This window comes from Lepidochelys kempii, chromosome 8 (assembly GCF_965140285.1).
Source record: "Lepidochelys kempii isolate rLepKem1 chromosome 8, rLepKem1.hap1, whole genome shotgun sequence".
NCBI classification, from domain to species: domain Eukaryota; kingdom Metazoa; phylum Chordata; order Testudines; family Cheloniidae; genus Lepidochelys; species Lepidochelys kempii.
In genome coordinates this window covers 89,407,850-89,434,834 of record NC_136387.1, presented here as the reverse complement: position 1 = coordinate 89,434,834, position 26,985 = coordinate 89,407,850, and the positions used below count along the sequence as shown (strand labels likewise).

The following is a 26,985-nucleotide window of genomic DNA, read 5'->3' as shown; positions in this document are numbered from 1 at the left end:
CCCACCACTTTCTTTATCACAGTTACAAATAACATTTTTTATGCAATTTCTGTACTCATATATTTTGTCCTCCTCACTAATGGGTATTATATCTTCATATATTATTGTTTAACATCAAGCTTGTGAATATCCCAAAGTTGGGTGTATCCAGGTTGTAAAAATATAGAATATAGTCGCAAAATGCGGACCAGGGTTTGGATTTTAAGACCCAAGAGTTTCTGTATGCCCAGATCTGGGGCCAAATTCTCTGCTAAATTGGTGCAGCTCCTTTGACTTCAATCCCTGTTTAATATGTTTGATTCTAATTAACTTACACCAATTGAAGCCAGGAGAGCACTTTTCCCCCTCGAGTTCTTGTATTGGACTATCTCGGGTTTTTTTAAAAAATGCAGTTATTTTGGAAAAAAGAGCAGGGTGACTTCAGTCAAGTATGAGGCATATGGATGAGTTCTGGAAGCCTAACTGAATAAAATAGTCTGTACCAATTCAGAAGAGATTGGCACTTGGAGATTCTTGTCCAATATTTTTAATCACACTTGTTTCTTTAGAACGGCAGCTGCTCTGTTTTCATTGTTCCAAGTAGCATAACTCATTGCCTTCATTATTTCTTTGTATTTCCAGATTTTATTCAAATGGCAGTTGCTCACTGTATGGTACATCAGATTCCAGCATCAAGCTTTATGTTGCCTTGCCCGTCACCGAATGAGACTTCTGTCATTCCTTTGACTGCTGGTGTTGTAGCGAGCAGTCCTGGGTTGCACGGAGAGCATGGAACTGCTGAAACCAACTCTCTGGTACTGGTGGCTGAAGAGAGTTTCCTCTGTTGCCTTTGGAGTGAAACACATACAAATTGTTCTTTGTACACAGCAGGCATGGAAACAAAGAAATTTACTTCCTCAGAAATAAGTAGCTTAGCTCCTCAGCAAACAGGTAGGTTTGTAGTGTAATTGTTTAAAGTGACTCAGTAATGGACATCACGTTTTCGTTGTTTTTCAAATATTTTCCTAATACTAGTATTTGTTTCCATTTGTGCCTGGATTATGCGGGGTACTGTACAAACATAAATGAAGGCAAAATTCCTGTCCTGGAGAGCTTGCCATGTAGAAAGGCAGACTAAAGGTAAGGGAAAGGGGTACAACATGCAAATAAGGAGGTAGAAGTGGTGAATCACCACATCTTGATAATATAAATCCATTTTGTTAGCTATATAGGTAACTATCCTCGGTTGCGCCCTCCCCCTTACCTTTACCACTTATTAGTCAGCTAACTCCTTGTGAGCATCATGGTAGAATTAGGTCAGAGGAATGTTGGAAATTGTAAATAAGGATGTAGACATTTTTAATGGATTTTTAGCTTGAGAGAGCAAATCTTGTCCCCACCTCCATGTCCATGTTATCATCCACAGTGACTTTATCTTGCATCCTGTAATTTGAAATGTAGTTGGTTATTCCTCCTGCCCCTGGCACACAATGTACATGGTGGAGAAAAGGATCTTTGTGTGAAATCCTGGTCCTGTTGAAGGCAATGCCAAAAGTCCCATTGTCTTAAGTATGGTCAGGATTTTACCCTGTATTTCTAGCACTGCCTCATATGTCAGGTGGTCTATTCAAGAAGTAATCCAAATAATTGTATTGTTTTCTAATGCTGCATAGAGGTTGTGGTCATGAACTGTCGCAAAAAGATTAAAGAATATCAGAAATTTGACACACCCCATTCGCCTCCTACCCCCTCCACTAAAAATTGTCCCTAGTTACAAGTAAGAAAGTTTATTATTTAAACAAATTTGTGTGATTATAATTTACATTGATTTTATGTCCAGCTCTGTACATTCTCTATAGTAAGAGACTACCAGATCACTAAAACCCAGATTTGTAAAGGTATTTAGATGTTGCTGCATTAGGTGTTGGAGTTAGGAGCCTAAATATTTTTCCAAAGGGATTCAGGCACTTGGGAACCAACAGTCAATGGGATTTTGCCTGCTAAGTGCCTAAAAACCCTTTAGAAAAAGAGATTTAGGCTCCTAAATCAGTTGGGTATTGCAATGCTGAATGCAGCAACACAAAAATATCTTTTAAAAATCTGGGACTAATGCCCCAATCTTGCAAACAGTGGTGATGTACTTACTCACATGAATAGCCCCAAACTCCAAAGGGCTGGTCACGTGAGCAATATAACATACATTCTTAAATGTTTGCCTGGTTGCAGCCCAAATGCAGATGAGAGAGTACCAGATTTTATTTCTTTGAAATTTCCTGTTCCTTTCAGTGCAGCATATGTGCTGGTGCATAAGACTTACTGGTAAATTTTGTTTTATTTCTTTAAATGTCTTTGGTTTCAATGTGGTTCAGAAAATGTTTACCTTTTTAAATTTAGATTTAAGCTGGAACATTCAATGTTGGACTAAAGGAGACCTGGAACTGTTTGTTTGTATCCTGAAATTGTCAAATAAGAAGTCGTACTTGAATGGAGAAGTTAAGATTAATCTTTCATATGTTCTGTAAGTAAAATATATCTGAAGCTTCCCATTTATGATGATATCCTAAAACACCAATAAAGATCCTATGAGTGAGTTGTCTTACAGTAGTATTTGTGATCTGAAACACAGTGATAGCATTAGTCAGTACAAGTGGATAAAATACTATATGCCCATTTGTTCTTAATTCCATACAGTTCTATCAAAATGTGGTCTAAAAATATCAGTCAGGTATATGTTCAGGGCTTGAATGGTTAACACAGGGTGTTTCCTATCCTTTCTGTCCTTTCCTCATATTTATTAAACTGCTTATTTTATTTTAACTAGGTCAAAGGCTTCCTCAATCAATATGCAACCCATAATTTTTTAAGGTTGAATGCTTGATCTTCTGCCTGCTTGTGCTTTTGCCTCTTATCATATTGTCTCTCCTCAAGAAATTTATTCTTCTTTGTCATTTTAATACCATACCTAATATAAAATCTAGAATTTTTGATGCATCTTATAGAGTTAACCACTCTGTAGCGCTCTTACATACACAAAAGAAGTTACCACTGTTCCAAACATGCTTTTGAAGGGTAAAATATGTTCATCACCTAGAGCTTTAGTGTCTCTTTTTAATATGTTTAAACTAAATTTAATAAATCAGTGATTTAAAAGTGAATGTTAGATTACACTTCAAGAGCATGCTGATCTCTATAGGCTACTGCTGGATTGAGTGGCATACATCCCTTATGCACTTTTAAGTTTCTGCATTCCCTTTTCATGTAATATTTTCAGACAGCTAGTACTCATGTAAGGAACCATACTGGAAGGCCACCTGCTTCTGCTTCAGCTCTGCATAACACCTTGAGGTAGGGGAGTCTCCACTAACAATGATAGAAGAAGGATGGTCTTGTGGCTAATAGACTTGGACTCAGATCTTCTGAGTCCAGTTCCTTTCTCTACCACAGACTTCCTGTGTGATGTTGGGCAAATCCTTTAATCTCTCTGTGCCTCAGTTCCCTGTCTGTAAGATGGGGATAATAGTACTTCCTTCCCGCCCCTTGTTGTTGTATCTGTTTAGATTGTAAGTTCTTTGGTGTAGAGACTGTCTCTTATTACATCCTAGTGGGACACGACTCTTGATTGGGTCTCCTATGGATTCTGTATTATAAATAATAAATAATAGATCAAACAGGATTTATAGACAATGGTCCCTGTTTAAAAAGTCAGCGCTGACCCACAGATACCAGTTACCACAGTTATTACTGTTCTGAATGTAGGAAATAAATGGGATAACTGGTAGCAAATGTGGACTTCTAAATGGCAAACATTATAAGATAACCTAAAGCCAAAGTCTTAACAGGCTTCCATTTCTAGCATTCTCTATGCTTTCTGTGTCTGAAGTACCATTACATCTAAAAATAGTTCCCACTTCCATTCTTTTCCAACCAGGGCTCATCACTAAATAGAAAAATCTTAGCTGATGGGGATAGTTGAGTAGATTAGGCATGCCTAGCCCCCAGGTTCAAATCCCAACTGAGCTAAAAAGGCTTACCAAGGCAGATATGTTCAGAACTATACAATTCACTCTGTGCATTTTTCAAATAAGAGCTTAAAAACAGGTTTCAGAGTAACAGCCATGTTAGTCTGTATTCGCAAAAAGAAAAGGAGTACTTGTGGCACCTTAGAGACTAACCAATTTATTTGAAAAATAAACAACTCTAACACCTTGTTAGTGAAAGTGATGAGTTGTATAAGAGGTCGAAAATGAGGTGAGAAGAGCTGCAAAGACATCAAGCCACAGTGGGAGCAGGGAGACACATATTGGAGCACCCCAGAAAAACCAAGAGAGATTCAGAAGGCTTCAAGTGCTTGATGAACTGATTTTTTTGGAGAGGCCAGCGGAATCTGCAGAAGAAACTCTCAAAGGGGCCAAGAAGACCTGACAGACTGTGGGTTATCCTGTAGAGCTTTGAGAGAGGCTCGAAAGATGAGACTTCTGTTTTCTGTTTGTTCCCCTCTTAGTTTTGCAGAGTACAAAAGCATTTTGCATCCTTTTGCAGATCCATCCTGTAGTCCAGGAAAACATGGATTTTCTGATTTTGCAAGGATCTAAAGCAGAAATGGGCAAACTACAGCCCACAGGACACATCGGCCCATGGGACTGTCCTGCCCGGCCCCTGAGCTCCTGGCGAGGGAGGCTCGCCCCCGGCCCCTCCCCCACTGACCCCCCTCCCCCATAGCTATGCTGCCATGCGGGTAGTGCGGCTTGCATCCGCCCACCTCCCAGGCTTTCCAACAAGCCTGTCCTGCCGCTCTGAGTAGCATGGTAAGGGGGCAGGGGTAGGGGAGGCAGGAGGTTCCTGGGTGCAGTCCTGGGGGGAGAGGGGGCGGTCGGATGGGGCAGAGGTTCGGGGAGGAGGGTGGTCAGGAGTCAGGGAGCAGGGGAGGTTGGATAGGGGGTGGGGTGCTGGGGGGGCAGTTAAGGACGGGGATCCCGGGAGGGGGTGGTCAGGGGACAAGAAGTGTGTGTGTGGGGCTGGATGAGTCGGGGGTAGGGGTGTGGATAGGGGTTGGGGCGGTTAGGGGACAAGGAGCAGGGGGGGTTAGATGGGTCAGGAGTTCTGAGGGGGGCAGTCATGGGGCAGGAAGTGGGAGGAGGCAGATAAGGGGCGGGGGCCAGGCTGTTTGGGGAGGCACAGACTTCCTACCTGGCCGTCCATACAATTTTGCACCCTGATGTGGCCCTTGGGTCAAAAAGTTTGCCCACCCCTGATCTGAAGTTTTATTCCAATTTCTAGATGAAGCTCTTCCCTGCCCAGGAAATTTAGCAGTGTATTAACAACTGCCTTGAGCTGCACCATTACCCAAGGTTGAGGTCTCTGAAGGCTTTGCTCTCTTCAGTATCATTTTCTCTGGCACTTCAAAAAATTACTGTAATTGTTACCTTGAAAGAAACTTGTCAGCTTTCTACTCCAGATTCCCTAAATTGATTTACACATCTCCTCCAAATTATCGACTTACTGCTAATGCGGTCATTCTCCTCTCCAAAGACTATCTTTAGTATTTTTGTTATTGTTTTTACCATTATAGAGCAAACTTATTTAACATTCCTCATGTGGTGGTAGTATTTTTTTTCTCCCAGGAGTGAAGGTCAATTATAGTTTTCTTTAGCAAGGCCTGATGTTCCGAAGGAATAGCTGACTTGTTTATTTCATATTTTGGTAAGGGTAGCTTCCCCTGTTGACTCACTGATGCCTTTCACATGCAGGCCAGAATAGTTTGAAAACAGTCCCAGCTTTAAAAGTATGCTTTCATGGCATTTGTTTCTCTCTGGGAGGCCTCAATTCATGAACAAGTGCCAATATTCTCATATTTAGGCCATACACGCAATGAAAATAATGGCCTTGTTTTGTTATAGGCTCCTCAGTGGTTCACATATGGTCTCTGACAGCTCAAGTGTTTCAGCATTTAAAAAAAGGATTTTTGATTCACCCATCCCCAAGTATGATAGGCTTGGTCTGACGTCGTCATGAACAGAAAGTGCTTCATGCTGTCCATTACAGAGCAGGTCTGAAGAATAGAGATCAGTCAAATAGGACTCTGAAAATATACTGCAGAAAAGATACTAGTATCGGGAGGGCTGCCAAGACGGAGATGAAGTCATTGTCAGAGAGCCATCTTACCTTTTATGGCATAACTTCCTTGGAAGGAGAGACCTATTTCATCCTGTAGCTTTCATAAAATCTTAAAAATGGAGGGCTGGAAGTGACCTCGAGAGGTCCTGTAGTCCAGCTACCCTGTGCTGAGACACGACCAAGAAAACCTAGACCAGGGGTGGCCAACCTGAGCCTGAGAAGGAGCCAGAATTTACCAATGTACATTGTCAAAGAGCCACAGTCATACGTCAGCAGCCCCCCATCAGCTCCCCCCCCCCCGCTCCCAGTGCCTCCCACCCACTGGCAGCCCCCTCGATCAGTGCCTCCCCGCACCTCCCGATCAGCTGTTCCGTGGCATGCAGGAGGCTCTGGGAGGGAGGCGAAGGAGGGAGGGCAAGGCAGGCTTAGGGGAGGAGTGGGGGCAGGGCCTGTGGCAGAGCCAGGGGTTGAGCAGTGAACACCCCCAGCACTTTGGAAATTTGGCACCTGTAGCTCCAGCCCTGGAGTCGGTGCCTGTACATGGAGCCGCATAGTCACTTCTGAAGAGCCGCACGTGGCTCTGGAGCCACAGATTGGCCACCCCTGACCTAGACTATCCCAGACAGGTGTTTGTCTAATTTGTTCTTGAAAACATCCAATCATAGGGATTCCGCAGCCTCCCTTGGAAGCCTATTCTAGATTTTAACTATTTGTATAGTTAGAAATAGGGTGACCAGATATCCCAATTTTATAGGGACAGTCCCAATATTTGGGGCTTTTTCTTATATAGAGGCCTATTTACACACACACACACACACACACACCCCGTCCTGATTTTTCACACTTGTTTTCTGGTCACCCTAGTTAGGTTTTCCTTAATATCTAACCTAAGTCTCCCTTGCTGTGGATTGAGCCAGTTACTTCTTATGGATATGGGGAAATAATTTATCGCCATCTACTTTACATATTTGAAGAGTGTTATCAGGTTCCCCCTTAGTCATCTTTTCCCAAGACTAAACATGCCCAGTTTTTTAAAATTTTTCCTCAGAGGTCAGCTTTTCTAAACCTTTTATTATTTTTGTTGCTCTTCTCTGAACTTTCTGCAGTTGTCTACATCTTTCCTGAAGAGTGGCACCCAGAACTGGGCAAGGTACTCCAGTTGAGGCCTCACTAGAGCTAAGTAGAAAGGGACAGTTATCTCCAGTGGTGAGCTGGAGCCGGTTTGCACCGGTTCGTGCAAACCAGTTGTTAAATTTTGAAGCTGATTTAGAACTGGTTGTTAAAGGGGTTTGGCAAACTCCGGCCCTCGGGCCACATGCAGCCCGCGGGACCGTCCTGTCCGTCCTGCCTGAGCTCTCGGCTGGGGAGGCTCCCCTGAGAATTTCTACTCACCCGGTAGCCCTGTGGTCCTTCGGCGGCACTTCGGCGGCACATCATTCACTCGCCCCGGGACTTCGGTGGCGGGCCCTTCAGTGCTGCTGAAGACCCAGAGCGACTGAAGGAATCGGTTCTTCAGCTTCTAGCAGCTCATCACTGGTTATCTCCCATGTCTTACATATGACACTCCTTTCATTACGTCCCAGAATATTAGTCTTTTTTGCTACTGTATCACATTGTTGACTCGTTCAATTTATGATCCACTGTAACTCCCAGATCCTCTTCTGCAGTGCTACCACCTTGCCAGTTATTCCCCATTTTGTAGTTGTGCTTTTGACTTTTCCTTCCTACGTGATGTACTTTGCACTTGTCTTTATCAAATTTAATCTTGTTGAATTCAGATCAATTCTCCAATTTGTCAAGGTTGTTTTGAATTCTAATCCTGTCTTCCAAAGTGCTGGCAATCTCTCCCAGTGCAGTGTCATCCACAAATTTTGTAAGGCATTTTACTCTCTCCTGCACCATTATGCAAGTCATTCAGATTGTAAAGGGCTGAACCTTGCTTAGTCTCCCTCCAGGCTGCTCTTCTTCATCAGCAAGTAGGCAACACAGCACTTGGGTTGCTACTCTGCTGTTGGCCCCAGGCCATAGCTGTTCCTTGAACACTCTGAACATAAGAACGGCCATACTGGGTCAGACCAAAGGTCCATCCAGCCCAGTATGCTGTCTTCCAACAGTGACTAATATCAGGTGCTTCAGAGGGAATGAACAGAACAGGTAATCATCAAGTAATCCATCCTCTGTCACCCATTCCCAGCTTCTGGTTCTGAGATTGCACCAGCTAGTTTCTTTAACATCCTATGAAGAATTTCTTCAGGCTATGCTGACTTGAATACATCTAATTTCTCTAAATGTTTTTTAATCTGTTCTTTTCCTTATTCTGGCTTGTGTTTTTCCTTTTTTAGTGGAGATTATAGCAAAATAGACATTAAACGCTTCTGCCTTCTTGATGCCATCTCTGCTATCTTTTCTTCACATCAGAATATAGTTTGCTTGTGCCTTTAATATTGTCTCCTCAAGACACTGCCAGATCTCCTGAACTCCTTTTCCCCTTGGATTTTCTTCCCATGGGATCTTACCTACTAGGTCTTTGTTTGTGAAAGTCTGCTTTTTTGAAGTTCGTTGTTCTTATTCTACTGCTCTGACTCTTTCCTTTTCCTTAGAATTCTGAAATCATCATTTCAAGGTCACTTTCACCCAAATTGCCATTAACTTTCAGATTCACAACCAGTTCCTCTCTCTTGTTCAGCTTCAGGTCTAAAATGGCTGCCCCCTTGGAAAAGTAATACATAAAACTCAGTATGTTCACTTAGTTCTTGGAATGTACTGGGGAACAGTTTTTTGTTTCAGAAGGTGGAGGAAATTTCCATTAGATATCTGAGTAATTAAAGTGTCCCCACTACAACCACATCTTGTGTTTTGGATATTTCTGTTCTAACAGTGCCTCATCCACCTTCCTCTCCTGATTTGGTGTTCTAAAGTAGACCTTTAGCATGACATCGCCCCTCGGGTTTTTTCCCCCTTTATTTTCAGCCAGGGACTTTCAACTGGTCTGCCTCTCACCTCCTTCTGAGTAATATATATACTTGATGTATAAGGCAACAGCATATCCTTTTTTCCTAGCCTGTCTTTCTGGAACATGACTAGGATATTTGTATAGAGATGTCAAATAAGTCAGAATTTAGCTTATGGCTAATACTGCCAGTTCTTCCTGTTTATTCCCATACTTATCGCATTTGTGTAGAGACATCACTCCTTCACCCTTGCTCCCAGGGCCCTGTATTCACGGCTGTTATGCTCGAGTTCCTAGAAAGACATTTGTGGTGAACTGTATAACCCACCTATGCCTTTGTTATCGTCACCAATGTGGCAATCCAATATTCGTGCCAATAAATAATAGTACTAGACAGTCATGCATTCTGTCTACTGGAATGTATGCAGTGGTCCACTTCTAAAGTTTCTTTCATTTTAAAAGATACTTTCAGTTTCAGAGATATTTCCTAACTTAAAATAGGAATACTGCTGGAACTGCTGATATTGCTGAAAATGGAAGAAACCTTGGGGCTGATTTCCTCTGTGTTACACTAGTGTAAATTACAGTTATTGGGGTTACATGAAAGTAACATACAAGGGAGTGGAGAATTAGGTGTTTTAAGTGCAACTTGTGTGTGTGTATGCATGTAAATGTATGTATTGAGGGTCTGTGTAGTGATGTGTACATTAGATATACTGATGCCCTCTCAAGTTTGTAAAATGGGTTGTCAAGATGCCATTTCTTGAAAGGCAACTTTTACATACACTTTAGGAAGTGTGATATAATGCCTGTCTGAATCAGGTACTAGTAAGAATTGAATGAGTTTTAACCTAAATTACAGTGTGGCAGCATACATCTCCATTTGTATGCTGCACAAGACTTCACATCAACAGTAATATGTTGTACAGCTGGTATATTTCAATATGCCCTAAATATTACATATGTTTCCTTTAAAAAAAATTCTGAAAGCATAAATGTATTCTTCCATCACTGGAAAAATTGATCCAACTATTTTTGTTAAATAAACATCTTTATTTCTTGTTAGCAGTTCAAGTGCTATCCATTTAAAATTTTGCAAGGTTTTATTAAACCATATATTTTTTTCAAAGATTTTTGTAATAAGACTATTTTCATTTGTATGCTAATCTCTAAAGGAAAGTATTCCAGCATGTGAAAAATTCATGAAAACAAATCTGGAGAGTTCAGCCAGAAGTAGTCTCTTGGGCTGTACTTCAGTTTAGAAAGAAACAAAACAGAATACTAAAGAGGGAGTTACTAAATACTTTCCACGAGCCAGTCCAAAGCAATAGTACTAGTGATGCCTGGGATTAAATGAGATTTGCTTTGCTAAGAAAAAGTCAAATTATCTAAGAAATAAACATGGTATGTCTTCAAAGTAAACAAAGCTTCATCATCTTGGAAGTAATCACTTAAAGTTAGATTTTTAGAGTACATTCTTTGTGCTGTGTATATACAATATTTATCAGTTACAATCATGTGTAGCTGATAAGTAATTTAGAAACATATCCTAAACCTGGACCAAATTCTGCAGCTTGTTGCGCACACAAAAATTCTGGTTTGGGCTGAATAACTTCAGGATATTGTATTATTATAACACTTAATGATACGTTTTGGAAGGGATATAAAAACTCATGTTTCATGTTTAATTAGCATCTGACTATTAGGGATTGGGATGAGACCTTCATGAGTGACAAATTATCCTACATCTGCCAAATGGAGGGTTTCTTAAAGCTTCCTCTGATGCAGCTGATTCTGGAAACTGTCAGAGACAAGATACTGGAGTAGATGGTCTGATCCAGTCTGGCAATTCTGATGTTGGATCAGGCCTCAGAAATATCTTTCATTCGGCTCCTTCTCCGCCCCCAAAGGTACAGCTGAAGAAAAAGCACACAGACTGATCTGTCTCTTGTACTTTGCTGTTTTCAGTACTGTTTCTACTGTTTAATCCAAAGAGATCAATCTAATAGAATATTCAGAAGATTGTCCAGGACGTGATGCTTTTTAAATATTGATCTATTTTTTTTAATATAGATCAGAGTTGTCATTGGAAGACATGTCTACAGATTCTCTAAAAGGCAATTTCATGGTTACTCCCTGCGACTGCAATGGGTCTGACAAGTATGAATGTCACATATCTTCACTGAAACTCAACTACACTTATATTACATGGTTAAACATCATAAATGGGGTAACACTTCTTCAGTCACCTTTAATGTCCGTCAGACCCATAAATATTGGTAAGTTTTCAATTTATTGTACACCTTTTTTATAGAAAGCAGTATCAGGAAGTCCTCATTTTGGGACTAGTCAGTTTTTGCAAGGACTTCAGCTGCAGCTGTGTTAATTCTTCAGGGTAACTTCTGCAGGCTGATGTGTATCCCCTCCCCCAGTCTTCCTAGTCTTTGCCCTTCTTCAGTGCAAATCTAGGTAGAAGGAGGAACAATGTCTTGGGGTACCTGAGCATTCACTTTGAATGCAGGGAGGTAGATCAGTATGTGGAGAACAATGGTCTGGTTCATAATTATTACCTAATTTTTTACAGAAAAATATTTTTTTTGCTATTTGCTTTAAAAATAAACCTGCAAATTCTCATCAGCAGCATTTGCATGTACTCTCTTGCTCTCATTTTGACACTTCCATCATTAAAGATACAACTTGCGCATTTTTTAAAAGTGGAAAATTTATTTCTGCTATTTCACCAGCCCATCAGCTCAGTGAAATCAGATGACAGATACATTTGACGTTACTTTGTTGCCATCCAATCTGCATAATTAATGGTTGATAAATATACAGCCATTTGCTGAATAGTTGGGACTTTTTTAGCTATAATGAAAAACTGTTTGTTTGTATTTTCTTATTAATATTACTTTTTGGAAAGCAGAATTAAAAACCTTTTGGATGAAAACTTCATCTTAGTTGCAAATGAAATTAATATTTTTGGAGATGAGGTGATTATACTGATATTTCATTTTAATTTTGTCACAGGATCGATTTAAGTTTCACAGCTGCATCTGCCAGTATTAAAAGTGACCACAGATATAATTCATGCAATATGTTCTTAGCAATAAGTAAGGTCAGAAGGTCATTTTTGAAATGTATAATTTTTAATAATAATATGTTCTCCCATTAGTGATCTTGATAAAAGGAATAATGAGTTTTAAAATAAAAAGACGAATATTAGCTAGGCGAGTTGTTTGCTTTGCACACACAAGCCATAGCAACAGAATACGTGGCAACAAAATGAGAAAACATTGTCTACCCATGCAACCACTTAGATTACAATATGGTAATGTTCAGTCTTTTTAAAAGAGTGCTTCTGTACTACCATAAAAAAAATTCTGTGATCAAAATTGCAGAATAAAGTTTTTAAAAGCAATGGACCACATCCTGAATCCTTTACTCTTGTCTGTCTCCCCTGAAGCTAGTCAAAGTGTGGACTAAATTAGAGCTGCCACAGACAGATTGAGAGATTTGGCCCTAACTATTTAGTTTGCACCGACTCAAATATTGATACATTTGGGCTAGGTACTGATACTCTCACCAAAGCTGAGTAGTTCCTTACTCCTTGAATACTCCTATTGATTTCAATGAGACCACTTGTAGCATAAGCAGGTCAGAAAATGACCCCCTTGTATTTAAGGACCCAAGTCTGTAATCTGATGTATGTAGGTGGACTCCTGTATTTGACCAGAGCTCCATTAAAGTCAAAGAGGCTCCATGTGGGCTCAGGGGGTCTGCGCATGCAGATCAAATTGCAGGATGCAGTATTGCCTTTAAGATGGCCCTCTGAAGCACTGACTACAAAACTCAGAAGTTCCTCATTTTCAGGTCACAAACACCTGCTTGGCTGTTTACTCTAAACTGAAAAATACCATTTGTGGCGGGTTCCCCCTGATGTGCCACCTGGAACTGGGGTACCACTGAGCGTGCCTGACCAACCAGCCTGGGTTCCCTTTACATTGTACTGCTGTGCAGCCTGCCAAGCCCTCCCCCAGGCTTCAGACTGCACTTGATTAGCACACGTACAGGTAGGGACACACCCAGCTGCAGAAACACCCAGACACTGAAATCAGCTTTGCATGGGAAAGCTCAGCTAAGGAACTGCCCAGTGTTCAAGTGTACCCCCACCCCCCCGAGGGTTAACCCAAAATTATACTGTCTTGCGCTGCACAGAGATCTATACAGCGTAAGCTCATGAAATTTGCCCTCTCAATGTGAAGAGGAATATACACAGCTTTCTGCCCCAAGTATGCTTTCCATACACTGGTTTTAGACAAAACAAAAATAAATGTATTAACTACAAAAGAGAGATTTTAAGTTATAATAAGGGATAGCAAACAGAGCAAAGCAGATTACCTAGCAAATAAAACAAACGTGCAATCTAAGCTCAATATACTAAAGAAATTGGATATAAGTAGCAAATTCTCACCCTAAATGTTGTTTTAGGCAAATTGCAGAGATTCTTGAAAGCAAGCTGCTCTTGCTTGCAGCTTAAACCTCTAGATATTCCTTTCACAGGCTAGATAACCCTCTAGCCTGGGTTCAGCCCATCTCCCCCAGTTCATTCTTTTGTTTCTCAGGTGTTTCCAGCAGTCTTCTTTCTTGGGCGGACAGTCAGTGAAGAACGAACCACAATTATGTCACTCTCCTGCCTTAAACAGCTTTTGTATATGGCTGGACCCCTTTGTTTCCCCGTTTGTTCCCCTGCCCGGTCAATGGAAAAACACTGGTATTCCAAAATGGAGTCCAGTACCAGGTGACTTGGTCATATGTCTCTGTAGGGCCATAACGGCCATAACTTGGAGGCTGTTAGTAGCGTCCTTTGGAAGGCTTCCCGGTGAGAAATTAGCATATTCAAAGACCTATTGTTTTCCCTAATGGCCATTCCCAGCCAGCCATCGAGACTGATTGCATTCTCTCTGGTGAGCGTTCTCCAGGGGTAATAGATACATAGACCCTAACTTCAGATACTAAAATGATACATGCATACAAGAAGGATAATCATATTCAGTAAATTATAACCTTTCCAATGATATCTCACATGCCTTATCTTGCACAAAATACATCATAATTATGCCATACTCATATCATAATAATATTACCACGAAGAATATGGGGTGTAATGCTACACCATTTATTAAAGGTGTTTATCCTGAGTGAGAGAACCTCAATGTTTTCTTAACAAATGTGCCCGAAAAGACAGGCCAACCACAGTCGTCAGTGAACAGCGATAAATAAATGTACTCGGTACCTGGTAAAAGTAGAATCCAAGCTTCTTGATTTTTACCCAGCATGATTATTATTCCTAAGTAGTTGTCCATTTCCTCCCTCTGAAATGTCCTCTTTATCTCAGTTAGAGTCATGCAAAACCCTAATTTTCCTTCACCTCATTTCAGGTCTCCTACAAGGCCAAAATCCTAATAATAGTAAAATGGATGGGGCTACTTTACGAGCCAGCTCCCATTCAGCAAAACATTTGTGTGTGTCTGAGTGCTTTGTAGAATTGGGACCCTGGATAGCAAGAAGCTGATTCTGGTTTAAGGCAACTACTAGGCCAGGAGTGGCAGAACTTACTGACCCTCCGAGCCACATATGACAATCTTCAGAAATTCGAGAGCTGGGGCATGTTGTCTGGGGCTCATGGCTTCAGCCCTGATCCCCGAGATCCCCTCTCCCGGCTTCCAGAGGGGATGTGGAGGGAGTTATATGGGGTCATCTCTCCCCTAGATTTTTGCCAGTGTTTGCTGCCTCCGCTCGGTCACATGGTGCTGCGGGATCCCCTCCCTCCATGGCAGCTGCTGGAGCTGGCAAGTTGGAAGCTGTGGTTGTGGGGAGAGGCAGCGGCAAACAGCTGGGAGCTGCAGGAACAGCCACTGTTTTTGCAGCTGCCTCTCGCCACAGAGCGAAAGCAGCGGCCCCTCTCTGCAGCTCCCAGCTGTTTTGCTGCTGCCTCTCCACTGGAGCGAACACCTGGGAGCTGCAGAGAGGGGTCAATGAGGGTAAGGGGGTGTGTGACTCAAGCTGTTCGAGGCCAAACCTTTAAATTGTGCCTCCCTCCCCCCCCCCACCCCAAGCAGGCTCCAGTCATCTCTGCAACAACATGACCCAATAGTTAACCATGTTTGCTAAAATACTGCTTGCTATTCAGTTTTAAGAATAATTTAGGCTTCTGTTATTTGCTGTAAGTATATTTAAATCAGAGTAGAGCATCTTCTAAAACATAAAGCTTACGGACAAGACTTAAAAGAGAGAGAGGTCACTGATTGAATGGTGGTGAATACAAACATTGTGGCCAGCAAACCTTGACAGTAACTATAACAGATAAAGTAGAAGCTTGGTTTTAATATTTTTACAGTAAAGCCTGAACCTCCATTGAACCTGCGACTAGAAATGACAGATGAAGGACAGTTAAAGATCTGTTGGTTCAACCCAGTAATAACACCGTATCCACTTCAGTATGAAGTGAAGTTTTCTGGGAATGCTACTCAAAATGCCTGGCAGGTGGGTGTACTTGTTCTATTATTATTATTTTATTTTTATTGAAGATGAAGTCATTCTAATGTTGTATTTAAGGAGAGTCTGCTGCAACTGTCTGTCTAGATTCTACAGTGGCCATGATCTAATCACAACTTGAGGGAAGAATCCATCTCAGGGGCAGCTGTTAGTGCTCATTTCGCCAAACCTGCTTGGGTCAACAGCAGGCTTTGAATTCAGGATCTACAGCACTGAAATTGTTAGCTTCTGCTGAATGAGCAAAAGGACTAAGTTGCTTAGCTGGAAGCAGTAGCAGACTCATAAACCTCGTATATGGTGCAGCCACTAGAAGGGGACAAAGACCCACCCCCCTCATAGTATGGGTTTCACCTACAGACCACTAAACCCTATCCACAGGTAAATCCTAGTCCCACTGAAGTCAATCACAAAGCTCCCATTGGCTTCAGTGGAGCTAGGATTTCTCTGTGTGTGTGTGTGGTATATAGTTCTATTAATGAATCACTTTTCCCACTGCCACAATGCAGCTATCCCTGGGGTGAAAAGCAGCATCTATTTAACAGCACACAACAAAATATTGTAGTTGTTTTCTGCAGGCGTATGTAACTTCTAACCTGCTTGATTTAGATGTGATAAAGTTGAATGCTTTTGAGCAGTCCTACTAACCCTCAAAATAAACAGCTTCTTTCCTTTGATTTCTCTCATTTTTCTGAAGTGGTGCAAAATGATAATGTTAATGGCTTCTGATATAATTTAACAGGTGGTTGAGATTGTCACACAAACCTCCCTCATCATAGGCAATGTACTGGTTGGTTCTTCATATTTAGTTCAAGTACGGTGCAAGAGTCTTCATGGTCCAGGATTCTGGAGTGATTGGAGCACACCTTATAATTTAAATGCAGAAGGTATGTCCTTTACAATAATTTAAATAGCCATTGTTAGGACTGGAATAGATATTTCTGGCCTATTTTGTTTTGTGGAAATAAATGTGTGCATATATTATTTGATCTGTATTACACATGGATAAAGTGTATATACTCTTTCTACTACAAAATCCTACAGCACATGTAGGCAACAAAGGTGGATAGTAAATGCTATAAATAGTGCACCAAAATTTGGCTACACCTAAAGGTTCCATTGTCATTATGCCAACCCAAAATAGTATTCAGAGTAGCCTCCCATCCTTCAGTGAGGAGCCTTTACTAAGTTTAAGTAATGCAATTTAAACTCACTTTTTTAGCAGATGGTATAAGTAAATCAGTTTCAGAACTGGCACAAACTTGCATGTAGAATTCAAAATTTCAAAAGTTTATTACACACACCAATTAGGCGAATAACTTGAGTTATGAAAGCACAGATTCCTGACACGTTGCATGGTAATGGCTCCTCTGAGGCCAATGAGATGAGTTGGGTCAAAGGGGGTTCCACTGAAAGAATATACCTTAATGCCTCTTGTATTCTATTGTTAAAGCCTACTGTGAGAGAGAGAATTTTTTTGGCAACTCATTATCCCTTCATCTTGATTGCTCATTTATATTGACAGTATTGCCAACTCCGAATGTTCAAAAATCATGAGTCAGCCTCACCAAAAATCACGAGATTGGCTTTAAAATCTTGCGATTATGTAAAAATAATAGATTTGGTGTTCTTTTTATTTGCCTCTGCTTTTTGAGCCTTTAGGATGCACTGAGGTTACATTTTGAAGCTTTCTCTGGAGCCAGAGGGGTCAGAAACTTTACTTATTCTTTAAGAATGAAGTCTGAAATCATCAAATGTCCACTTGACTCCAGGAGCTGGGGTTTAAGGAAAACAATAATTATCATGAGACTTATGACAAAATCATGAGAATTAGCAACACTGTATTGTAAATTGTCCTGTATGGTCAGTCTGGGGATGCTGACAATTTTCTTGCATTGTGTTTCCCCTGTTCTTCCCAAGAGGGGAGACCGGTTGGGGGGGAGGGAAGAAAGGGGGTCTGAAACCCAGAAAATAAGCACTTGAATCAGATGGTTGTAGACAATGTTATTGTGTATACAAAACATGTCAAGTAAGGTCTTTTATGAAAGCTTGTAATGTCGTGAACTTGATAGTCATTAGGAGATTTATATACAGGTTCTGGTTCTGAATGCATGCATGTATATATGTGTCGCAAATTGTAATTGTAACTATATTAACTACAGCGTCACCTCCCAGTAGTGTGGTGAGGCAATCTGGCAGGGCTAGGCCAGGTATTTACAGGAAACCGGCTCCAAGCACCTAGCATTGTCCAGCCAGGAAGCAACCATGGCAGACCATTAAAGTTAATGGAAAATATTGAAACAACTTGAAACTGAAAAGAAAATCCACATCTGGGAAAATCCTGTTCTGTATAACCAGGAATTTCCATAGTCTGAGAACAAGGGGGAAAAATAACAAACCTGCAAATGCTGTTAAAAGGGAAGGTATTTGGCGTACAGGCTATCCAGAAATGGAGGGCTAGACTCTAAGCGGGGTGCTGTCTGTGAAGCACTGGATCCCCTCTAGGACAGAGGGCACACTGGGAAACTGTTCTGGGGCAATAGGTAACTTGTGTTTAGAAAAGGGAATTGAGCTAAAGTAAAAGGGTAAAGCCAGAGATTTCCTCTTTGTTTTCTGTGCAACTTGTATGTGTTTGTTTTTCCTCACTGTTTTATCTTTAAATCTATGATATTTCTATTAAATAAAGTTTTTGTTTACTTTTACCTCAAGCACATCTCTGTTCAACAGTGTGGAGTGTATGTGCCAAAGTGAACTTATAATTGGGGGCAAGTTTCACACCTTTGGGTATGACGAACCAGAGGGGAAAAGTCTGTGTGTCTGGTAGTTAAGAACTCGGGGAGATAGAGCTGCGAGGACTCGGGACCAGAAGGGATTGTTGAGGTCACTCTACGAGAATTAAGTAGGCTGGTGGAAGCCAGGGTGGGACCTAATCTTTGTCAGCTGGCTACTGGTGTCAAAATGCTCAGCCATAGCAGCATATCATTACGTTACAAAGCGGGGGGTGACAACACCTTAATGGGCTGGTGATTCCAAGAACATTATAGGGGTGTAGTCATTGCCGAAATTGCACCCCAATATCAGTGAACAGAAGTTCACGCTCCAACCACTTGCAATAACAGATTGTAATGGACTCAGAAACAAGGGAGCAAAGTACAAGTTTATTATTTTCTTCTGTTTATTTTGGGTTAAGAGAAATAGAACAAAGAAAGGGGGAAATGAGCCAGTTAGAATCCTTGGACACAATGGATAAAAAGCATCTTGGGAGCTTATGTTAGAAATATGGTTTACCCCAGAAGGGGAAATCAGCGGAGGATCTGAAAACCTGACTCATGAAGTATTCTGAGCAGAAGGCGAGAGAGGACGCAGGGTTGGGAAACCAGCCAGACTTTACTTCCCTACAGGAGATGGCCGCTCTGGTAGAGCTGACCAAATAACAGCTCTGCAGAGACAAGGAGGCGTATGAGCAGCGGATGCAGATGGCAGAGCTCAGAATGCTAGAGAGGAAAGCCATCAAAGAGGCAGAGAAGCGGGCCCACCAGAGATGAATTAAGGCAATCCAGGCCGCCCAGGCCAAAGAGGAGGCAGTGGAGTAGGCCCATTAGTGTGCTTTCCATGTGGACGCACGCTGGTCAAAGTGTTCTAAACTGGGTGCCTCAAATTAACCTGATTTTTCCAGAGGGAGTGGTCTTCAAAGAGAGTTGTCACCTTCTGATTATTAGGTCAGGTACTTAGCTACCTAATTCCATATTTATGCACCTAACTTTAGGCACTCACATTTGGAAACTTACACTGTACCTCTATACATGGTGTGTGTGTGTACATATATACCTTCAGAGAGATTATATGCACATATAAAAATACAAATATGTACAGTTCATGGAAAACACTGAGATGCAGTAGATAATTTCTCAATTTAATATTTTATTGTAGGGTATTAATTGTTTTCAACACATTTCACTGGCCAAAAATCATGTTGTGGTAAGCATGATAACAACCTTAAAGAGAGTAATTTCTTCTCTGCAGGGAGCTCAAATTTGCCTAGTCTCCCAATGACTAATGTTAGCATTAACCAATGGAAGAACAGTAAAACCAGCAGGATAGTTGGGAGCAACAAAGAGGCTGCTTTGCATTCATGCAAGCACATTAACACTGGGAGTACAAAATGCTGAAATCAGGCAGTTATATTTTTATCCAACTGATTAGCATTATACTCTGATCTGTATTTAATCGAAAAGTCTATGTTGATGACAAAGAGAGAGTGCTTTGCACCACTGTTCAAGAGACAGTATTTTGGGAGCATCTTGGTCCATTATGAGTGTAATTATTCCTTGAGATACTAAGGAGAATTGTTCAGTTGATGCATGTCTTCAGCCTATTATATGCTCTTTGCATATAAGCATATATATAGGTCCAAATAGTTGAGTGGATGGATTTTTCAAAATAAACTTTAAAATATGGATCTTCTCACCATGATGTATACATTTTTTAACTGAGCGCACATGCACCTTTGTAGTGTGTGATTGTACAACATATTTTGTATGTGTTTTGCATGACTAGTGTTCTATAGATGGGCCTGTTCTATATTGCAAACTCTTGTCACAACACTGAAATTATTACTGTTTTTCTAACGTTTGAAAGAACGCCTATTTACAGAGGCTTTTTATGTTAAAGTCAGCACACTGAAGTATAATGTCTAACTCTTCGTGCAGCTTGCAGTTTACCAGCATTTCCTTTCTACTTGCCAACACAGTTGCCCATTCACTTGTGCAACTGCATGTTTGTGTATGTAACATAGGTGCACCCTCCTTAAAATGTATTCCCTGTGTAAGATAATACAGCATGTTATATGACCTTGCATTTGTTCCATTGCATTTATTCCCTCATGAGTAAGGCTATTAAAGGTGAGAGTCCATGTAGATAAAAATGTTCAAATAGATACAAAGAATGATAAAATAAGAAGTCATGGGTTGTTTCTTCTTCTGCTGTCCCTGTACCCTGCAACCCTCATTAAATTGTAAGAGTTGGACTCCTGTGTTTAGGAGCAAGATTTTGATAGCAATAAGCATTTCTGATTGTCCTATAAAATTTTGTAAAGCTCCCTTTTTGTGTGACGTTTCATATCTCTTAAAGTTTCTTTTGCTGTTTTTTTTTCTTTTCCTGTAACAGATGTCCTGTATTTCCCTCCTAAGATACTGACAAGTGTTGGTTCTAATGTTTCCTTTCATTGCCTCTATAATGACAAAAACAAGATGATTTTGTCCAAGAAGATTGTTTGGTGGCTGAATTTAGCAGAAGAAATCCCAGTGAGACAGTATACACTTGTGAATGATCGTGTCAGCAGAGTTACTCTTTTCAACTTGAATGCAACAAAACCTAGAGGAAAATTCTTCTATAATGCATTGTACTGTTGTAATCAAAACAGGGAATGTCATCATCGATATGCTGAATTATATGTAGTAGGTAAGATTCCGGATAACTTCACTTTTTTTTTTTTATAAACTTCAGTATACTTGATATTTTCAAGTCAGAACATTTCAGTTTATGATTCCAAAAAGCTTTTTCAGGCACCAGTGATTTATAATGCATAGTTTTTTCTCCTTAAGTTTTATCTTTATTTGTATTTTAATATTTTTAATGTGTTTTAAATAGATGTCAATATCAATATCACATGTGAAACTGATGGGTACTTAACTAAAATGACTTGCAGATGGTCCGCAAACACAAATACATTGCTTGTGGGGAGTTCTTTACAGTTAAAATACTACAGGTGTGTATAGTTTTTAATGTATTATATTTGTTTGGAAATTGTTACTTTGGAAATATTAATGCAGTAATAGATGCTCAACAGCAGTGAATATAAAATCTGCTGAGCTATTGTGGATCAAACTTTCACCTGGTCTTCCAGCTGGCTTCCAAAATGGAACCCATAGGTTCCAGCAAATCTCACGTGTTCACAAATTAGGTCATAAGAAATCAAAGTACCCAGTATGGGGCTTGTATTTGCTCATTATTCAGCACCTGCAAAACTTTTGGACACAATTTTGGAGGCCAACTTTGAAAAGGTGGACAAAACGTGTTTAAAAACTAAAGCAGAAAATATAACTAAATAACTGCTGTGAGAATTTGTTTTGATTCCACTGGCAGCAGGGCTGAGTCCTGGCAGAGCAAACTAATATACCTTTTAAGCCTTCTGTTTTCTTTCAAACTCTGTTCCAGTTTTGCAATATAAATCCCCACCTTGCTTTGCCACAATGGATTTTGATTTGTATGGCTTTTCACAATGGGAAAATTTGCTTGAATCGTAATTTGTGTGACCGAGACTAGTTGTTCATGTGTATTAAATTACATCCAACTTTCCACACATACATGGTGATTAAATATCTGATGGCAGAATTTGGCTCACTCCAAAAGAAAAAGATCTTGTTCAGATTGTTACTTTACAGTTTTAACAGCTTTAGTGGCTGGAGTAGTTTTCAGTTTGCTACTCATATTCATGGTCTAATTTTTCAGAAGGTTTGGCCTGGCCCTTGAGTCTTATAGTTGAACTGGAAAGAACATGCAATCTTAGGACCAAATTTTGATCTCTGCTATGCCAGTGAAGATACTGGAATCTTCATAGATGTTCTCTGGTGTAACAAATTTGGTCTCTTGCTTAGAGACATTTGGTCAATAGAATTCAAATCCCTGCTGCAAAGCTGGGGAAGTGAGGTTCTGTTCAGACCCAGTTTTCCTTTTGTTCCTGCAGTTTCCCCCTTATTTCCTAATTCAAAACAATTCTGAGCATCCACACTAGGTAGGACCTAAGAGGTGGGTTTCCTATTTGCAGAAGTGGAGATCATTTCACCACAGAAGTTAGAACAATGTTCCATATATCCTAAACCCTTTCCCCTACATCAGCTTCTCCAGCCACTGGTTCTTTTCTGAAGTCATGATTACTTTTTCCTGTCATCCCCTGGTACCAAATAATTTCAGAGAATGTCATATGTTTTTGTCTCTTCCTTAGGTCCCCAGAGCTTTCATTTTTGTCTGTCCTTAGGACAGAGTAGAAATGCTACTAGGGGGAAAATCTGTGGCATAGTTGATGCACCATTCATACCTATGTGCCAGGAGCGCCCTATGAAAAGGTCTCTCTCACATCATCTCATAATTTTAAACACAAAAGATTCCTATAACTGCGCTAGTACTTGGATAAATAAAATGGAAAAACAAAACCTCCCTGAGTAGAAATCATTGGATTTGTTCCCTATTGGACTAGATCAGACATGTGAGAATCCTTTTGGCAAAGAAGCTTAAATCAGCATTTAAGGTCCAATCCTGCAAAGCCCCGATTCAGGAAAGCTTAAATGTTTTCTTGAATAGGGATGGATTTAACTGAATTGGGCCCCACAGTGTGAAGTGTGAGTGATTCCACTGAGCTCAACAGTATTTGTAGGATTGGACCATAAATACTAAGTGATAGGCACTATAGTGAAGCCTTTCATGGATGGAACAATAAACAGAACCCTTAGGATTTCATATGGAAACCTTTTCTAGGACTATATTGTGACTAGTTGATTCCTGGGCTAAATGTTGCCTTGACTACCTGCTAGAGCCACTTATGTTCGAATAAATACCTTTTCATGCTCTCCCCCTTTCCTTCCCTCATCTTTCCATGTTGGTCTCAAACATGTCTGATAAATTTGCTTGAGAGAAATGGTGTTTCCTAATATCTATAATCTCATTAGAGGTCAATGCATAGGTCAGGCATTGACACGAACGCGGTGTATAAGTGCATACCAGCTTTTTTGTTGGTTTGTTTTTGTTTTGATTCTATTGAAGTTTTATTTAAAAAAATCTAAATGAGAAGAAAACATTGTGTGAGAATAAAATAGAAAATAAATTTTTAAAAAACTGACTAATGGCAATATTTCCAGGTTCTTTAAAACAACAGACAACTTTATTTTCAACAGTTGCCTGCAACATTGTGAACAAGAACACACAATGTAACTGGCCAGCAATAATCTAGAAACCTAAGAGAAATTGACGACTCTGTTTTCACTGCGCAAACTGAATGAAATGCCAGATTTAAGCAGCCACCATAAATATTTAAGAATAAACTTTGATTTGAAAAATTCCTTCTGTTTTAGTTATCTAAGGTGGTGATATTAGAAACACTGTGAAGATAATTTAATATATAGAAATGGCTATGTAGTGCTTATCAGTGTCCTTTTGGGGGTATACAAGGCCATCCTCAAAATTGGAGTCTAAAGGTTAGAGTTAAACATGCTATATTTGCATCAATCCTGTTTTTTGCCAGAAGCATGAATCTGTTGTGCTACTTTCTGTTTTCCTCTCAATTGTTGATGCAATTAAAATGTTGCAAATAAAATCCTATTGTACACTCTAGTGTGATACAATATTTTGCCCTTGCACTGTTTGATGGGGCTGTTATTCCACCCTCCTCTACCAATCAGCACTGCCAACAAAAACAGCACACACCATCTAATAAAAATCGAGAATGATGGGGTAAATTTTTAGAGCAGAATGTAGCGATTTACTATGCGGTCGTTTTATTGACATTAACAGGAGAAATATAACTAAATGTTATATATATGTTATATATATATATATATTAAATGTTAGGGTCCAATTAAATAACCAGTTACATCTCTCGTGGATAGGTCAAAAAGCCTGAGCTCCACAGGCCTGGATGCAAATTCTAGTATCGTAGGGAAAATTTGAAAACATTCCTCTTTTCATGAGCCACAAAATGTCACTTTGAGCATTTTGCGCCACCCCACACCCAGTTCACACTTTGTGATTCATCTGAAGCTGATAGCTATGTATGCTTTTGGGCAGCCTGTTAGGATTTATTTTAACACCACCATACCGAGTAGATTTTTAAAGGGGATTTCATTCTCATGGAGCTCCAGCCATGTGTGTCCAGTTAGGCAGAATAACCCATCACACATCAATTGCACTTTGGGAGTCAGACCCTCAGCAGGCACAACTCAGCATATGCTCATTGAAGTCAATGGAACTATATTCATTTGCACCAGCTGGGGATCTGAACCAGGATGTTTACCTCTAACACCTGCTCCTCAAGTTTTCTGCCATTAGTGTGCCTGCTTCCTGGCTCTTTTCGTACGGCTTGTTTAACTTTTAAGCTAAACTAAACTAAGGCTACATTAATGCTGACTGAGAATGTCCATACGTGGGTTTAATGGAGTTTAACAAATCCACTTCAAATTCACACCTGTAGTTAATTTGGATAAACTTTTCTGTGTGTCCCTATGTAGACAAGCCCTTAGCTGTTTTCTCTTGTTGCACTATGTCCCCAAGAGGTCTTGCAGGGGGAAGAGCTGGTTGTTTGGTTCCCACATCACAACAGCCCCTCTGCTCCATTCCCCACTCCTTTTATGTATTGCAGGCTGAGGGAACAGGGGTCCAATAGAAGAAATGGAGTGGACCTGGTGGATTGGATGATCAACACTTTTGCACCACAGGCAGGAGGGGAGGAAGGGACAGGAAGAGAAAAGAGATGGGAAGTACAGAAGAACTAAGGGGGAGGGATAGCTCAGTGGTTTGAGCATTGGCCTGCTAAACCAAGGGTTGTGAGTTCAATCCTTGAGGGGGCCATTTAGGAATATGGGGCAAAAATTGGGGATTGGTCCTGCTTTGAGCAGGGGGTTGGACTAGATGACCTCCTAAGGTCCCTTCCAACCCTGATATTCTATGATTCTAAGAGGAGGGAAAGGGAAGGAATAGGATAAGAGACCTAAAAATGAGTGAATGAGGGAAATACAGAGATGGAAGGAAGTGAAAGAGAATGGGAAATTTAGGACGAGTCTAGAGAAAGGGGAAATGGATGGAGAAGGAAAAGAAAAGGACATAACTAAGAAGGAAGGGAGGGGTAAATGCACAAGGAGTGTGGAAGAGAGAACCAATGAGAGAAATTCTGTCAGACATTTCAGGTGTTAGTATTTCACTTTTTTGAGAGTCTTTAAGCCACCGTGCAGCATCAGAAGGTTGAACAATATGGTCTAATGTACCTTATAACTGGCAATGGAGAGCCAAATTTTGATATTCTGTATTGTCCCAATGGCCATTCCAGTTAGTGCTTTTGCCGTGTCCCAAATTCACCTTCACATCCTTGATTGCCCTTCTAGAATAGGAGAACTTACTTCCCTTCCTACAATTGAACAGGTAATTGGGACATAGAAGGAAATCTACTGTATTAGTGTGTCTTACATACTTGGTGTCAGAAATCAACAAGACAATTGGCTATAGAAGGGCTCTAATGGGGCACAGAATTATGGGGTTTTATTCTGAAAAACGATAACTGAGTAAGCACTGACCACCACACTGGCAGGAAAAGCTCTTTCTCCCTTATTTTATTTCTTTATTTTAATGAATGTTCAGTTCTTCTAAAGTGCTGAATTGATAGCTCTGGAAACGGAAGTCCTCCAAGTATCCAAAGAGACCTGGCTAGGGTGATTCATGCATTTGTGATCTCTGGGCTTTATTATCCCAATTCATTGTATCTAGGAGAGAAGCCACACCCCTGGGAAAAACTCCCAGTGGCGCCAAATGCAGCAGCCTATCTGCTTAGCAATACTAGTCTCTGTGAACAGGTTGCTGCTCTCTGTACTGTCTTCCCATTCAACAGAGAGTCCAGGTCAAGGTGTTTTGTCCTGATAGCTAGGGCCCTACCAAATTCACCGTCCATTTTGGTCAATTTAATGGTCATAGGATTTTAAAAATTGTAAATTTCACGATTTCAGCTATTTAAATCTGAAATTTCGTGGTGTTGTAATTGTAGGGCTCCTGACCCAAAAAGGAGTTGGGGTGGGGGTGGTCATGGTACTGTGACCCTTCCTTCTGCACTGCTCTTTGCGGCGGCGCTGCCTTCAGAGCTGGAGAGAGGTGGCTAATGGCCAGGAGCCCAGCTCTGAAGGCAGAGCTGCCATCAGCACCAGTGCAGAAGGAAGGCTGGCATGGTATGGTCTGGCCACCCTTACTTTAGCACTGCTGCCTGCAGCGCTGGGCCCTCGGACAGCAGCCGCCGCTCTCTGGCCACCCATCTGTGAGGGCGGCAGCAGCGCAGAAGTAAGGGTGACGTGGTACGGTATTGCCACCCTTATTTCTGCGCTGCTGCTGGCGGCGTGCTGCTCTCAGAGTTGGGTTCCCAGCAAGCAGCCACCGCGCTCCGGCTGCCCAGCTCTGAAGGCAGCGTAGAAGTAATAGTGGCAATACTGTGACCCGCCCTAAAATAACCTTGCAACCCCACCCCCCGCAGTACCCTTGTGGGTCAGGACCCCAATTTGAGAAAAGCTGGTTTCCCCTGTGAAATCTGTATAGTATACGTTAAGAGTACACTAAAGACCTGATTTCATGGGGGGAGACCAGAT

At 40.9% G+C, this 26,985-nt stretch overlaps 1 protein-coding gene across 1 annotated transcript in view; it reads left to right on the top strand.

Annotated features, from left to right (window-relative positions):
- LEPR (leptin receptor) overlaps positions 1–26,985 on the top strand; it is a 61,791-nt gene that overhangs the window by 5,487 nt on the left and 29,319 nt on the right. Inside the window, exons 2-8 of the mRNA XM_073358245.2 lie at positions 622–930; positions 2,374–2,497; positions 11,117–11,322; positions 15,441–15,586; positions 16,338–16,482; positions 20,762–21,055; positions 21,245–21,362. Coding sequence (XP_073214346.1) covers positions 622–930; positions 2,374–2,497; positions 11,117–11,322; positions 15,441–15,586; positions 16,338–16,482; positions 20,762–21,055; positions 21,245–21,362 — 1,342 coding nt within the window. The remainder of the gene's footprint in view (positions 1–621; positions 931–2,373; positions 2,498–11,116; positions 11,323–15,440; positions 15,587–16,337; positions 16,483–20,761; positions 21,056–21,244; positions 21,363–26,985) is intronic.